At 38.7% G+C, this 16,958-nt stretch overlaps 1 protein-coding gene across 2 annotated transcripts in view; it reads left to right on the forward strand.

The window, feature by feature from the left end:
• Nucleotides 1–16,958, forward strand: part of fstl5 (follistatin-like 5) — a 141,763-nt gene that overhangs the window by 112,452 nt on the left and 12,353 nt on the right. For both annotated transcript variants that reach the window (XM_056257240.1, XM_056257241.1), the window contains exons 9-13: nt 178–339; nt 1,603–1,737; nt 11,162–11,188; nt 11,313–11,431; nt 15,058–15,207. In XM_056257240.1, the coding sequence (XP_056113215.1) occupies nt 178–339; nt 1,603–1,737; nt 11,162–11,188; nt 11,313–11,431; nt 15,058–15,207 (593 nt within the window). The remainder of the gene's footprint in view (nt 1–177; nt 340–1,602; nt 1,738–11,161; nt 11,189–11,312; nt 11,432–15,057; nt 15,208–16,958) is intronic.

Below are 16,958 nucleotides of genomic sequence, written 5' to 3' on the forward strand. Positions count from 1 at the left end.
GGGCTGTGTTTCCCAAAAGCATCGAATACACAAGCAGATAATAAAAACATTGCCACCAATGGTCTCTACGATCAACTTGGCTCACAATGCTTTGGGGAAACACAGCCCAGGATGTTGACTGTTTGTTCATTCATTATCTTTGCTTACACTCTGTCCTTCCCTCTGTTTTTTTCATAGTGCCCCCTGTTATCCGGGTGTATCCAGAGAGCCAGGCGCGCGAGCCGGGGGTCACAGCCAGTCTGCGGTGCTACGCTGAAGGCATCCCCGACCCACAACTCTCATGGTTAAAGAACGGCATGGACATCACCACAAAACTCTCCAAACAACTCACACTTCAGGGTACAAACAAATAACCATTGGACATTTCTGATTCTTTTTATGATTTATGATTGTAATGCTGCAAATGGCACAGAAATGACACTTCACATTTAAGGATACAAGCATTTAAGCATGCCCTCTCTATAGGACAATTATGGGTGTCAATCTTAAAGAATTACGCCATTTTCATTCTGGTTCCTTTCATTTAAAGAATCTTTTAGTGCCATTAAGGAGTAATATTTGTGGGGAAAATGCAATTCCACTGCCAAATGATGAGATAAAAATCTCTCAAGTCATTAGCCACTTTTTCACCATCGAGCCAAACCATTCTCATTGCTTAACCATTCCAATTCGTGCCGATCTGGCCCAGCCTGAACGGATATGGTTCCATGTTCCACTCTGGGGCTGATAACAAACCTCTTTGGAATGTAATACAAATGTGTCAAGACTTTACAGACGGTATGAGATGTTAATAGCGACCGCATTGTGGAAGATGATCTGGTATTCTTTTATTTTTACTATTAACTTGTGTTTACTTTGCTCAAATTCTGCACATTGCTGTTGAGAAACTGTTAGCCAGGCAACAGACAAGCGACCAATCCTGAGTGGCGAGGTCACTACACGCATTCTACCGGGCCGAAACACAGAATTCCTGGCCGAGAACGGGTTGTAATCGTGCCGTGCTGAACCAAGCTCAAATGGACATATAACTGGACCTGTTCCTTACCATTCTTAGCAGTGTTCGGCATGATGGTTAAAGGGGCGGCTATCTATTCCAGAAGAATGCATGTGTGAGAACCATTAACAGAAAAATGTTTTAATCAATGCAACCAGTTCGGGAATTCAGGGAATTCCCAACCCTAATGGCAGTAGAGTCCTCTGTTCTCAACAAAAGCCTTTACACTAGCTGATTTCACCTTGGAAAAAAAAAGTGCCTGTATTCTTTACACAAGCAGACATTGATCTTGTCGTTCTGAAGGAGCTTTATATAGCCGTGATGCCTGCTGGTTCCACTGTAGCAGTGATTGACGTGTTTGTCATAATCTAGATCTTTACTCAATCCCACAAATCCCCCCTGTGGGGCCTCTCATCAACAAACGTTTGTCAAGTCAGCTAAAGCTAACATGACAACTTGAGACAACTTTCAGCCGTTATTAAACACATTTTCATGATCCCATTAGAGGAACTTGCATAAATGGAGCCGTTTCTTTCACAAGGGATTTAGAGAGGTGATGGAGGAAAAGTTCACTTCAGTCCTACCTTCGTTCTTTCTTTCCTTTCCAGCTAACGGGAGCGAGGTGCACATCAGTAATGTTCACTTCGAGGACACCGGCGCCTATACCTGCATCGCGCGCAACGAGGCGGGTGTGGACGAGGACATCTCCTCTCTGTTCGTGGAGGACTCCGCTCGGAAAACGTGTATGTATAAGTCATGACGTGCAGTCCATCCCTCCCTATGATGGAACTTCACTTCCTGTTTCTTTGCATTATTCATCAGACTGAACATTAATAGTTTATAAACTTCAGATAACTTCAGATAATAATAGTACCAGAAAGAGATCAAATAATGGAAGAAGAATCCCAGCGGCCTGATTTTTCAATATTTGTCAGTAGGTTTATGGTGCTATGCATTGAAATAAATGGAAAATAAGATTTATTATATAAGATTAACTGAAGGAATTTCGTATTGAACTTTGAATATTGAACAGATTTAGAATTAGAATTAATTCGAATTAATCTTTTGTTCAGTAAATTATTATTTGAATGTTTTTGTATCTAAAAGTTATGACAATTTAAAATTAAATCAGTAAAAAAAAAACAGTAAGTCTTTCATTCTTCATTTAATCCATTTTACCTTTGTAGGGTAGGAAATATTGCTTGTTTTTGTCTTTTGAAATGAGTGCTGCTTGTTTTGTTGATGACTCTGCTTAGTCAAAAAACACTTGGGATTGTACTTGGGAGTGTTACTATGGGAGCACTGAAAACTAAATTTTATTGAATGTTTCAATATCATTTTTAGATTTTCCTCTTGCTGTCACCATTTATTAAACAACCGCAACTAGTTGACCAAAAGAACTCCAATAGTTAACCAGTTGATGAAACCCTTACACTACCATTCAAAAACAAAAGATTGGGAAGTTTTATTTTTAGTTTTATTTTTGATAAAGAATAAAGGCTGCATTTTTTTTAATATAATTTTAATTTAATTTGAATATAATTTAAAATGTAATTTATTTCTGTGATGGCAAAGCTGAATTTTTATGCATCATTACTCCAGTCTTCAGAGTCACATGATCCTTCAGAAATCATTCTAACATGCTGATTTGGTGCCCAAGAAACATTTCTCATTATTATCAATGTTAAATACATTTTTTCAAGATTTTTTTGATTAATTGAAAGTTCGAAAGAACAGCTTTTAATTCTAATAGAAATTGTTTATAACATTACAAATGTCTTTACTGTCACTTTTGACCAATTTAATGTGCCCTTGCTGAATAAAAGTATTAATTTATTTGTAAAAAATCTTACTGACCCCAAACTTTTGAATGGTTGAGTATGTGTTTTTATGTGCTTGTTGATACAGTCTGGTGATTCATTGTATTGTAAGCCATGAAGTTCTGGGCAGTGAAGGATGCATAGGAACCTCACAGGTCATCGGTCATGTTACCTCTAATAGTTTTGTGAAGGTGTTGGGATACATAGTTCAGAGGTCTGGGTATTGTAGTTTAGCGAGATGTGACCGCTCAATGCACTGTACAGACAGAAGGCCAGAGTTTCCTCACAGGTCATACAACCAGAGCCAGTGCTGCCTGTGTTTTCCCTGCATGCATAAAGGATGAAAGTATTTTTTTCAGATTCACTACAGCATGCCCACTGATCTGGAGTCAGTTCATCCAGAGCCTTTGATCTCTGCTCCGTCAGATGAACTCCTCCAGCTGTCTGGATCAACACTCGCTCTAGATCATCTCATAGATCTAGATCTCTGCGTGTGAAAATATTCTCATAGGCGTCACAAATCATTTGTATTCTAGAATACATTTTCGCTTTGAGAACGTCATACAGGTTTTAATCAACATGAAAGTTAGTCCACATGGGTTAACTGTTCTTTTAATAGTTCTGATTCGTCTCTTGTGTTGAAACCAGGCTAAATAGTTGGATTTGATAGTCTGTGCTATTGCCTTCATTGTGAATGAGAGGAACAATCCTGCACTGTCAGCTGGGATTTCCTCTCACATTAGTCCTGGAACGGCAGGTCTGAACTCGTAAGCCTGGGATGATACACGGCTCCCTGCTTCCACAGAACGCACCAGCCTGGCAAATACATTTCCATATTGTGCCCAATCACTATATGGATATCAATAAGCCTTTAATACGCTGCCTCAGTTTTGTGCAATGAATTTGTCCAACTTATTTATGCGAGATATGTTTTCAATACATTATATGCCTGAAAATCCAGCTTTCATTGGTGCCTGGCTACACAAGATGACCATTGATACAGAACAGTAATAGCTAGAACTTATAGCAAAGTTGTGTGTTGGCTTTTAAATGTACAGTAAGTATTACAGCTTCTGAAAGGTTGCAGGGGGCGTGCGATAAAAGTAATCGTACATCTAAAGGGCAAAACAAGGTGAGGTTGGTGGTCAGCCATCGGTAGTTGGGGTCAGTGCCGTTCTACAGGTCAGCGGGGGGAAACACACCACACTCAGAGGGGAGATAATGATCTTGGTCCCATCCCTCTCTCTCCTCAAGATTTAAAGGTCAGACAGTGTCCCTCAGCCCAGCCACGGTGCTCTAGAGATCATGAAATTGGGTGTCTGTAAAAAAAAATTCTAATCTTCAAGGGCCACTGAGTAAAAGTCCACTACAATGGTAGTACACTATCTTCCAATTTTGTTTCTAATGGTATTAAAGTGTGAATTTTTTTTTTTTTTTTTTTTTTTTGTCGTACTTTCCACAGACTGTGTTGCTGAACACTCTGGCCCGGTGTCACTTTCAAATATTGTTGTTTAATCGGCACAACATGTCTGGTTTAACAACTAGGATTTCAGAAGTAAAAAAACGTAATATATTTTTGCATATAGACTACTGTACTAAAGTTTGGGGTCGATAAGATTTTTGAATGTTTTTGGAAAAGTCTCTTAAAACCAAGGCTGCATTTGTTTGATCAGAAATACAGTGCAAACAGTAATATTGTGAAGATAAAAACATGAATTTATTACTGCAGCAAGGCTGAATTTTCAGCAACCATTACTCCAGTCTTCAGTGTCACATGATCCTTCATAAATAATTCAGATTTGGTGTTTTAGAAACATTTTTGCTGCTTAGTATTTTTTGTCAAATAAGTCCACTGTAAGGCAAGTACTCCGAGGTGTGCAGTTTATACAAACACAAAATAAACAAAGTCTTGCCTTGAGCTAGCCTGGCATGCCAGACCTACATCAGGATGTTAGGTCTGGTAACTCACCATTGACAGGGTTCAATACGAGGGGCGGGATAAACGGTTGTCTTTCAAATTCCCTCTGCACGCAATAGGATAGCGCTACAACCAACCAGAGCAACGAAGAAGGTGACGTAGTCAGAGCGATCTCACACATCTTCACACAGAACACATCTTCCTTTTTTAAAAATGACTTAAGTGCCGTTCTTTGTTCATGTTTCAAAGAAAAGCTTAACTTTAAATCATCCAGGCCAAAGCCGAATCGAAAGACAGCTGTTCGCCAGCAGCAGCAGCCATTCTTTGTTTTCAAGTAGCAGTGAACCGTCGCATCTGTGTCGTCATTATGTTAAGCCCGCCCCTCGACTCTATACACAATGTGATTGGCCTGACTAGAGTTTGGTTTTTCCAGCTCGAAAGTCAACGGAGAGTTGCTAGACTACACTGGCTGCAAAATAATTTTTGCAGCCGCTAGGGGGAGTCTAGATTTCTAGGCTAGCCTTGAGCATGAACAGGAAACAAACTCACAAACAGCGTTAACACAAAACAAGGCTAGACATGATACAATGGGAACATGAGGGATATACAGTATATACACAAAGACTAATGACTAACAAGATACGCCGCTCAAATCGAACACAACTAATGAGAAAACCTCAAAATAAAAGACACTCAAAACAGACCTTTTTTTTTAGAATGAATAGATACATTTTTGATGAATAGAAAGTTTAAAAGAACAGCAATTTTTTTTAAACAAAAATCTTTTGTAACACTTTTAATCAATTGAATGCATTCTTGCTAAATAAAAGTATTATTTTAATATATATATATATATATATATATATATGAATATAATATGTGTGTGCGTGCGTGCGTGTGCATGTGTGTGTGTGTGTGTGTGTGTGTCTGTGCAAATCGGTGCAAAACCCCTAATTCAATTAATACTTAAGACAGCAAATACTGTCGCAAGTTATACTGCTATCATCAAACATTTGAGTACATCTCGTGTCCCAGAAGATGTATTTGCCATGAGAATGTCAGCAGATGTGTGCTATGGGAGGAGGATTTAAACAGGCGAATGATTTGAAGCTGGTGTGATGCGAAGCACTCAGGTGTGATTGTGCTCATCATCTATAAGAAGAAACGAGACAATAAGCCTTTGCTGTCTTGTCAAGGGGAAAAGTACTGGACAAGTATTTAAGGCTTTCGGATAAACACCACCTGCTGCAAACATACAAACAACAGTAGGGCTGATCTCTGTGGTCTCACGCAGCTGTGTTCTTGTTGGATTATGGGATTCCATGTTTGCTCTGGTGTTATCATGAGAGATGGGGAATGGAAATAAAGGAACAGATGCAGAGAGAAACAAAATGTGTCTGAGTACCCACATTTCCTCAGTCAAACAAAACTCTCATATGTTAGCAAGTGCCTTGCCAAAAGCCAAATGGGATGGTTACTTTTTTTGGATCAGGAAGTCTATGCTCTACTCTATAGAGAGCTTTTCAGAACCCTGTAATTTTGTTTTCTTCTCTGTCACACACTAGGCCCATCAAAACAATGCAGGCATCTCTTTGCTGTTGCATGCTGGGATATGCCAGTGATCACGCTCACCTCTGCCATTAAAAAAAGTTTTTAAGTTAAGTGTGGACAGCTCTGATCTAAAGAAATATTGAACTGTATGCAGCCATTTCCTTGCTTTTATTCCTTTGTTCATTTCTAATTCTAATGAAAAGAAAAAGAATCCTAGTTCAGAAAACTTGTCTAAACAATTTGTTCACTACTCTCAGCCATCATTTACACAGCAGGCTTCAGTCTATTTTGGTCTGTTTCTCACACAGGGATTTTTTTATTACTTTAGAAATGTTAGAACATAGCATATATGTCACATAGACTCAGTCTGAAACCTCTGGTCTCCATTCATTGGATTTGGAGTGACATGAGGGTGATTAAATTATGAGAAAAACTTACATTTTTTAATGAAATATTCATTTACTATACAACCCATAAGACTCTCATCTTCGAAACACAAATGAAGTTCTTTTTAATGAAATCTGAATGAAATTTTGACTAAACCGCCCAATTCATATGGATTAGTTTTACAATCTATTTACGAACATTTTGAAGTGGTATTTGCCTAGGCTGACAATGGAAAGACCGAAATCTCACAGAGATTGAGAACATTTGTGTTCCGAAGATGAACAAAAGTCTTACAGGTTTGGAACGACATGAGCGTGAGTAAATGACATTTTCATTTTTTGAGTAAACAAACCCTTTATGCGGCACAACTGTTTTTAACATTGGTAATAATAAGAAATGATTGTTGAACACCAAATCAGCATATTAGAATGATTTCCGAAGGATCATGTGACACTGAAGACTGGAGTAATGATGCTTATTTTCAAATGTAATGATATTTCACAATATTACTGTTTTTAATGTATTGTTTATTGAATAAATGCATAAATACAAATAAATAGTGAGCATAAGAGATCATTTCAAAAACACTAGAAATACTTTCTGACACCAACTGTGTATATAAATACTGTTTCATGCAGACTTGCCTTTTTTCTCTCTTATTAATTTAATGTAATTAATTATCAACTTGAACCTTGTGTGTGCAAAGATGTGTCTTAAGGCCTGTTTTCTTGGACAGTTTAGCCTTACACTCCATATTACCGCTCTAAGGCAGAAATTAGTGGCTATTTTCTTTTTCCTTCTTTCATCAAATGTATTTTCCGGAGTCTATTTCAGCATCAGCCACTCTCTGAGGTGTTGCCCTAAACCTGAAGGCATTAACCTCAATATCCAAAAGACTGTAGGAGTTTGTATTAAAGTTTAAAGAAAGCAATACCAGCAAAATAAGGTATAGCACTCATCTGTAAGGTAGCATGACCTTCCAACCCTACTGAATACACAGTATTTTTCCATATACACACTGCACACTATGTAGAAAGTAGGAAAGGTTACTTCAACAACTCCTTCAGTAGTATAGAATATTCACTTATTGAGTCTTCATAATTGTCGTAATTAAATCATGTTTGCTCTTTTAATTATGCAGGACCACCAGGGGTATTTGCATAACAGAGCATTACCGCGATAGACACAGAGTTGCATTCTCAACTCATGAATGCTTTGATAGGTCCATGAATGATTCAGAGAGGCAAAGCTGAAATGCGCACCCCAGGCATTCGTCTTGATTAGTTTTCCGTTGTGTTGGAGACCTAATTAGAGTCCAACACTGGCCATCACCTGTTACACTATCGCAGTCGACTTGTACCACTGCTTTATCTCCCACTGGCAGCTTGAAGTGTGACTCTGCTGTCGAGAACATAGCGTTTCGGTCAGAGTGTATTTGAGTTTGTGGTTTCTCACAGCAGCCCTGTTCCACTAACCTGAACCATTTTGATGGATGGATGAAACCAATTATGTAATATAATGTACAAACTGGGCTTTTGTATGGGCTTTTTCTATAAAGATCCATGCTTTTTTATATGATGTCAAATAGTGAATAAGCTACTGATTTGTCTAATGTGACAATGTCCAACAGCGACACCTGTGGATAGAGGGAGGCAGTGTCTCTTTTGACCATTGCATTCATGTCACTGTGACTGGCTAACCGTCAGCGCAACAATGATTGGTGCAAAATATTGGTTACACTTTATTGCTATAGTCTACTGTAGGCATTCTACTATCTATAAGTAACTTTGCAACTATGTCAACTAAGTCTCATTCATTTGCAAATTACATGTCAACTAACTCTCCTTATAGTATTAGTAGACTGTTAGGGTAGGGTTAGGGTTAGTAGAATGAGATGACATCTGTAAGTTACTTATAGTTTGTAGAATGTCTAAAGTAGAAAAAGTCGAAATAAAGTGTTTCCAAAATATTTTTTAGCAGCTTTTGGGCCAGGTTTACTAACAGTTTGCTCCAGCGTAAACCCTCTTTAGGTGTTAAAAAACTACTGTCAGGATTTAACTGAAGACTGCACGCAGTGAAAAATCAGCACTGAAAAGGCTTGGGCACAGTTATTTTTGCGGCTGACTTTATTGCTTATATTGCAGATGCAAAATTTATGAGAGGAGAGTATTTAAATGAATCGTGCCAGTCAATTTACTGGTATGTGCGCCATTACTTATGCCCAAAAACAGCACTTAAACCAGACTCTAATTTGAGCTGCTCTTGGTAGACTGCGTTGGCCTTTATGGAAATGATCCGGCTGCATTTGTGTTTTTTAATTTGCGCGTCGTCAGTAGATCACGCGTAGAACTTTCCACTCCCATCGGCGCTTTTTTTGGTGTGTAAGGGGCAGTGTTGTGCCTAAACGCGTTCAATGAACGATAGTTTATGAACTCGTTCATATTTTGGGCGAACGTAAACTGAACGTACTGAATTACTGCCTGATGAACGTTACGGTGAGTACGTTCAGTTTACTCGTTCATTCTGGTGTCTGTGAACGCACGCTCTCTCAGTTTAACTGTGTTTAATAGGGTGCCAGATTTCTATAGAGCCTTCCAGGCGAAAACCCGGCTAAAACACACGTAAACAGGCCTTAATATGTAGCTGGAAAAAAACACCCAATCTGGCAACACCAACCACCAGTGTCGCACCGCGGCCGCCGCATGCGTCATCAAGCAGCGAGCGAGGAGGCGTCGTATATGATTATTTAAACGAGTTGTATGACAAGGTCGGTGAGGATGGGAAAAATCTTACATTTCTGTGCAAACTTTGCCCGTCGATAAAATAATTGCTGTCTGTGGTATGGGCTGTGGCAATAATAATAATTTTAAAAAAAGCTCGCAGCAACATATGGAAAAAAAGAACTATGAACTAGTTCATTTTTTGAAGTATGAACTATGAACTGAATTTTAAAAATTTGTGAACTGAACTTTGAACTAGTTCATGTAGAAAATGAACTTTCCCAACACTGGTAAAGGGGTTCTTACGCTAATTTGCCCTGTTTAGTTAATCTGGCCCTTCAATTTTTTATTTTTTTTTGAGAATGTTAAGAATAGTAGTTTAGCATAAACATACAAAATGTTCTGGTATTTTTGGTTGCATGTTGAGTCTGAATTTAATTTGAACCCAGACCTAGAGTGACTCCACTGAAAGAACTTCTTATTCCCAAAGTTCTTTATTCTCCCTGCTCGGTGATATTGTGTCAGTACACTGTGTTATTGGAAAAGACAGGGCTTATTTCTTCCAAACCACTCCCTTCTGCTTCCATTCTGTAGCGGAGCTCCGTGTTTCCCCAGTCTTTTTTACATTCCTCATCAATTGCTGATGCAGTGGCAATATTTTTCACAAAAGTCTTTTAGATTGCGCCGATACATTAACTCATAGAAAAAGAACTTGACTAAGGACTTTTTTGAAGATGAACTCACTATTGTTGAACGCGTTACTCTGCTCCCCTGTCTTCTTGATGAAGTGAGAGTGGAGAATGAGAATCGCTTGGTGTAGGGATTGTAGCACAGGTGGATTGTGGGAGATTGATTGGCAGTCTGTGAGAGATTGAATCAGATTGCCGAGGAACGGTTAGAGGTCACATCTTCACTACAAACCGCACTAGTGAACAGTCAGTAATAACGTAATGAGGAGGAGAATTTGGTTGTTACTGGCATAATGTGCTGTTCTTTCATGCTAATATATTTATCAATAGATCCTGGGTGACACATATTGATGAATAATGGCACATCTGTCATTTGAGGGTAATGGCCGTCATTGTTATTTTTAGCACAAATGCTGGGGCCATCAGGGATCATTTCTTTCTAGCAGAGGGGTTTTATTGTAGTTATTAGCCCATTTATTCTGCTCTAAAATGCTTTTGGAATTATTCTGGAGTTAATTGTGTGATATTTTTTGGTTATGCTTTGCTAAGCTGCTTGATTGCCATAAGACCCATTTTAAAGTATTTTGATCATTGTTAGTAAGGCATTGATCTCAATCTCCAAAGTTTAAGTGTTTTAAAAGGTAATACTATTCACAGCAGTTATGGGTAAATAATCATGCTTAATGCAAAGATAAGCTCCGACTTTCACCCTTATGCACATTGTTTCCTCCGTGTGAACGCTGTGGTTGGTGGCTCTGCGTGTGTGTGTATAAATCCCCGCAGGCCGACCTCAATGTATAATGCCGACACAGTATTGATTACACATGAGCGAGTCAAATCAATAAACTCCTCGGGTTGCAGAGTATAATTACTTGGCCAAATCAAATACAACTCTCCATAGCTTCAAACTACGTTCGAAAAACCAACCAGAATTACAAATGTTGTTGCAATAATCTGTGGGAGGTTTATAGCCGGAAGTGTGAGTTCATCTTTTATCTCTGGTGTATCGGATTTGAAAACTTTCAGAAGAGTAAAGTGCATCACACCTCTCTCATGGGAGTTTTCTTTGTGTTCTCTTTCAGTGGCAAACATCCTGTGGAGAGAGGAAGGTAAGCATGGCGTTTTAATACAATATTAATGTGAAGCGTTTGTCTGGACTGTGTTAATGCTGCGGTCCACCATGTTTTCGGGGGGATCTGAGCCCTGAACACACTCATTTATGTCCCACTACAGGTCTGGGGATTGGAAACATGTTCTATGTGTTTTATGAGGACGGTATTAAAGTCATCCAGCCAGTGGCCTGTGAGATTCAGAGACACATCAAACCCAGCGAGAAGCTTCTTGGCCTGCAGGTGAGCTGTCGTATCAAAGAAATGTGAATTTAAAAATGTACAATAGAAACCCTCTGTTTTCCCTCCTGCTTGCTCTAACCCAAAGCAAAGGCTGAAGTTTAGGAGTGCTTTTTATTTAGCAGCTTTTTGGTACATTTATTTCACAACAAGAACGGCTGATTGCTGATGTTTGCTACATGCTCCCAGAGTTATGCTACTTTAGCTCATTTGCTACATACAGCATGGATGGTGCTGCATTCATCCACCCTTCCTTCTTTCCTTCCATCCATCCACCCTTCCATCCTTCCTCTTTTTCTTTCCTTCCATCCATCCACCCTTCTTTCTTCTTTCCTTCCTCTTTTTCTTTCCTTCCTTCCACCCATGCTTTCTTCCTTCCTTCCTCTTTTTCTTTCCTTCCATTCATCCACCCATCCTTTCTTCCTTCCTTCCTTCCTTCCTATTTTTCTTTCCTTCCTTCCTTCCATCATCCACCCTTCCTTTCTTCCTTTCTTCCTTCCTCTTTTTCTTTCTTTCCTTCCTTCCATCCATCCACCCATACTTTCTTCATTTCTTTCTCTCTTTCTTTGTTTGTTTCTTCCATCTCTCAATCCATCCATTCATCCTCCCTGTCTTTCCAGCTACCCGTCCTTCTTTCCTTCCTTTCTTTTTCTTTCCTTCCTTCCTTCCATCCATCCATCCACCCATCCTTTCTTTCTATCTTTATTTGTTTCTTTCTTTCCTTCCTTCTCTCCATCCAGCCATTCATTCTTCCTTTCTTTCCATCCATCATCCTTCCTTCGATCCATCCATTCTTTCTTTCTTTCCATTCATCCATCCTTTCTTCCTTCCTTCATGCCTTCGTTTTTCTTTCCTTCCTTCCTTCCTTCCTTCTATCCACCCGCCCGTCTTTCTATCCTTCTTTCTTTGTTTCTTTCTTTCCTTCCTTCTCCATCCATTAATACATTCATCCATCCTACCTTTCTTTCCATCTCTCCTTATCCATCCATTCATAGTTCCTTCCTTCTCTTTCTTTCTTTTCTTCTCTGATCCATCCATTCATAGTTCCTTCCTTTTCTTTCTCTTTCTTTTTATTTCATCTCTCCATCTATCCTTCCATCCATTCATCCTTCATTCCTTCCTTCCTTCCGTCCATCCACCTATCATTTCTTTCTCTCTTTTTTGTTTCTTTCTTTCCTTCCATCTCATTCATCTCATCCCATCCCATCTCATTTCATTCCACTCACCCATCCACCCGTTCTTTCTTTCTCTCTTTCTTTCCTTCAATCTCTCCATCCATCATTCCTTTCTTTCCATCCATCCTTCCTTTCTTTCCATCCATCCTTAATTCCATTGACCCATCCATCCTTCCTTCTACCTGTTCCATCCATCCATCCATCCATCCATCCATCCATCATTTCTTTTCCGTAATTCTTCTGCTGCTTCTTGGTTGCATATCAGTATAAACAGCAATACTGAACTTTCTCAGCACAGACATCAGTTGAGCTCCTCCCTCCATCTCTTACATCCCTACACTGCATATCATTTCTCGGCTCTTTCTGATAGGTAGCTGCTAGATTTACACAAGCTATTAAATGATTGCCTTCCTCTGTTCTGCTGTTCCATCGGAGCTGGGTATGCTGATGAGACAGCTGTGTTTGTTTGGAGCTCTGGGCGGTGAGAGCTTGAGTTTCCAGCCTCCAGAGAGGCAACAGGCCTCTATTAGGACATCAGTCAAATGCCAGGCCATAACGGCAAGCCCCAGTGCAAACTCTGTCTGGGGAAGAACATTTAGAGAGCATTACGATATGTTTTTCCTATGTTCTGCTTGTGGGAAATCACTGTCACATGTACTTCCCTCTTTTTAAAATATTCACTGATCGTTTTAAAGATCTTAATGATCATTGCAGTTAAAATAGTGGCAGCTGACACTATTTTATAATTGATAAACACTATGTTTTGATTAAACTTCAATAGCAAATGTGCAACATTGTTGGTTAATTGTTAAAATGACACCTCAATTGAAGAACAAATATATAATCTAAATTATTTTCACAAAATAAATATTAAAATGATTAATGATAATTGCTGGTTATTGATAAAGATAGGAAATGTTTCTTGAGCACCAAATCAGTATATTAGAATGATTTCTGAAGCATCACTGAAGACTGGAGTCATGATGCTGAAAAATCAGCTTTGCCATCTCAGGAATACATTTTATTCATTTTAAAATATGTTCACATAGAAATCAGTTATTTAACACATTGTTTCAGAGCGAGAGAGCATGTATGGATCAATTTACAGCCGTCTTTATTAAATTAATATAACAAAAACACTCAGGAGCAAGGAAGATGCATTGGAGCAATGCAAACTAATATACACTACCGTTCAAAAGTTTGGGGTCGGTACGATTTTAAATACTTTTAAAAGAATCCTCTTCTGCTAACCATGGCTGCGCTTAGTTGATTAAAAATACAACAAAAATCAGTTATAGTATTAAATATTATTCCAGTGTAAATCAGCTGTTTTCTGTGTGAATATATAGTAAAGTGTAATTTATTCCTGTGATCAAAGCTGAATTTTCAGCATCACCAGTGTCAGTGTCTTCAGTGTCAAATCATCCTTCACAAATCAGTATAATATGAGGATTTGATGATCAAGAAACATTTATTATTATTATCAATGTTGAAACAGTTGTTGGTCTGTCAGTTGTACAGTTTTTTTTTTGTTTTTTTTTAGGATTCTTTGATGAATAGGAAGTTTAAAAGAACAGCATTTGTTTGAAATAGAATCTTTTGTAACATTATAAATGTCTTTACTGTCCTTGATAAATAAAAGTATTGATTTCTTTCCTCCAAAAAATAAAAAATAAAATTCTCACTGACCCCAAACTTTTGAACGGTAGTGTATACGTAAGCAATAACAATAACCCCCAACTAAATGTGGTATAAATACCGAGGACAAAACCAGTAACTAAACTAGCATCAGATGAGCGCAATTGGTAACTAAAACAAACTAGGACATAAGAAACCAAGGCAAAAAAGCAACATTCTTTGTGATCTCATGAGTAAGCTTTGTAATTTACAAGCATTAAAAATAACCTTAAAAGCCAGTGGCTGTTGGACCAACTAAATCTGTATTTGAGTCTTGCAAGAGTGTCGCTAGACCTGACGAACCCAGTCACATCCGTCTGAGTCTCCGTCTTGATTGTCGTTGGCAGCCCTTGAGTAGCCCAGTCAACCGCATCACCACAGGAGATGCCCACTTCTGCACAACCTTTGTGGCCATCCATCAAGCCAGCTCTCAGCTCTTTAACCACAGCACATTCAGCCTCAGGTCTGACAGACACTCACATTTAGACCGAGCTTGCCTTCATGATGACACTTCTCCCCACTATCAGTCTCTTCCTCTGAGGCAGATGCTACAGAGTCTTATACTGGTTTCTTTCACAGATTAATTTGTTCTAAAGAACTGATTCATATAAGCTATGTGACTTCATTGAAAAGTGTAATAGTATTGTTGAATAGGCCAGCAGTGTTCTATCGAAAAGAGACATTCAACTCAGAAATAAGCCATTTTTGAGGTGCATTCACTCTCCATAATGTTTCTGTGTGTGGTCAGTTTTTATTACCCTTTTTTTATTCCTGAAGGAGGAGGTCTGTCCACAAGTGGAGGGAGAGAAGGATCAGAAATGTATGTGGACATCAGCTGTCAATGTGAAGGACAAGTTCATTTACGCCACACAGCCGTTGCTGAATAGGCTGCTCATTGTAGACATCCAATCCCAGAAGGCCGTTCAGGTAAGCCAGTTAATCAGTAACCAAAACACTTTTCTTGTGAACATACCACATGATTAAATTTGAAAAATGTTGCAATTTAATGTCTGTAATGTGGCATGCGTACTGCATAATTCATAATCCTCAAGTTCTAGTTGGCATATTTTAAAGTCGGCACTATAGGGAAGTTGCAATATTCTTTTCTTCCATATTGTGACGTATATCAGAGGGAAGCAGCTTCTACATATAAAAATAAGATTTAAAAACTTGATGAAGTAACTGATTACGAAATTTTTATTTTTGAGTGAATTTTTAATTCAGTTGTTGAAAAGTAGATACCTTCTACAATTTGATCTATGATCTAGACATGAAATGCAGTGAACAGCTCATGTGCCTGGCTGAAAAGTGGTTTGCCAGGAATGCCAGGATAAGTGCCAGCAAGACATTTTCTCCATGCCAGGCCTCACTTGGGTATCCCATGATGCCTCATGATGCACTGGCACTCATGATTCAGTCATCTGCGAGTTTGGTTATCATTACCCCATGCAGATTAGCAAGTGCTAAATAGCCACCTGATCTTTTAGAAACTGAAAAGCAGAGAGAAGAATCCAATATTTGTCTACAAATCACATTTAAGCCAGAGCATTCACTATTTATCAACCAAAACGGTTTATGCTGAAAATGTAAAAAGTTACAGCTTTTTGTAACTGCTAAGGATGGCGTCGAGAACTTGTTTATATGTGCTGAAGAGTTTCTATTATTTAATCTAATCCTCGGAAGAAGGGGGAGGGATGTGCTGGGATAAAAATTCAATGTGCACATCTGCTCCCACAGATTATTGCACACATGGAGATTGACGCTGAAGACAACAATCAGCCTCCTTCGTCATAGCTAAACACGAACACTGGTTCACTCTTGGTTTCTTTTAAAGCCGTGTGTTGTCGAAACAAGCTGTGCACATGCTCACATTGTGGAGAACTTAACAGGGAATGCTGCACCAGATGAATACAAAACACTCATCTGAAGTTGGAGACATTTTGAGAGAAAAAAAAAAACTCCACTCCACTGAGAGTAAAAGAGAAAGCATAATCATTTTTGCGATGCTCAATGTGCAAATTGACATTTTTTTTCATATTCGCGTGCATCCATGTAAGCACAATGAGGTGTGAAAATTGCACAGTAAGGCTATCACTGCACAAAATGAATCATTTGTTTCCCGGTGGAATATCTCCAGCCAGGTGACAGAGAATGGATATGGATGCAAAGCTATAATTGCAAACTGGCTGAGCTATTGTTACTGTCAGCACTGTATTTAAAATGCACACCCATAACCAAACTCTGCATGTGCAAAAACAAAAACGTACAGCTGTGTTTTCGGAAGCAACACACGTTCTCTCTGTCATGGTTGCGTTGGACTTGTAAACTTTTATTGTGACTTTTGTAGAATGTTAAAAGTCATTGAGCTTTTATCACATGGTGTGAATCAGCCTCTTGAATTAATATAATGAGTTCCAGTGATTTTATTGAATTCTCACAAGGGACTCTTTAGAAGCAGACAATGTGGAAAATGGATCAATTTTTCAAAGAGACTCTGGGCAAAAATGCTGAAGCGCAGGGACGTGCACAGGAATTTTGAGGGGCAGTTGCTCTGACCTGAAAAAAGGGTCCCCCCCCCCCCCCCCTATAGATGAGATACATGAGAAAAAGAGTTCCTCATATTAGTTTATTTAATTATTTTTATTTATTAATTTTATTTGAAAAGAAATAATCTGGAT

The sequence above is a fragment of the Rhinichthys klamathensis genome, unplaced genomic scaffold (assembly GCF_029890125.1).
Source record: "Rhinichthys klamathensis goyatoka isolate OS25496 unplaced genomic scaffold, OSU_Roscu_1.1 h1tg000136l_1, whole genome shotgun sequence".
Taxonomy (NCBI): Eukaryota; Metazoa; Chordata; class Actinopteri; order Cypriniformes; family Leuciscidae; genus Rhinichthys; species Rhinichthys klamathensis.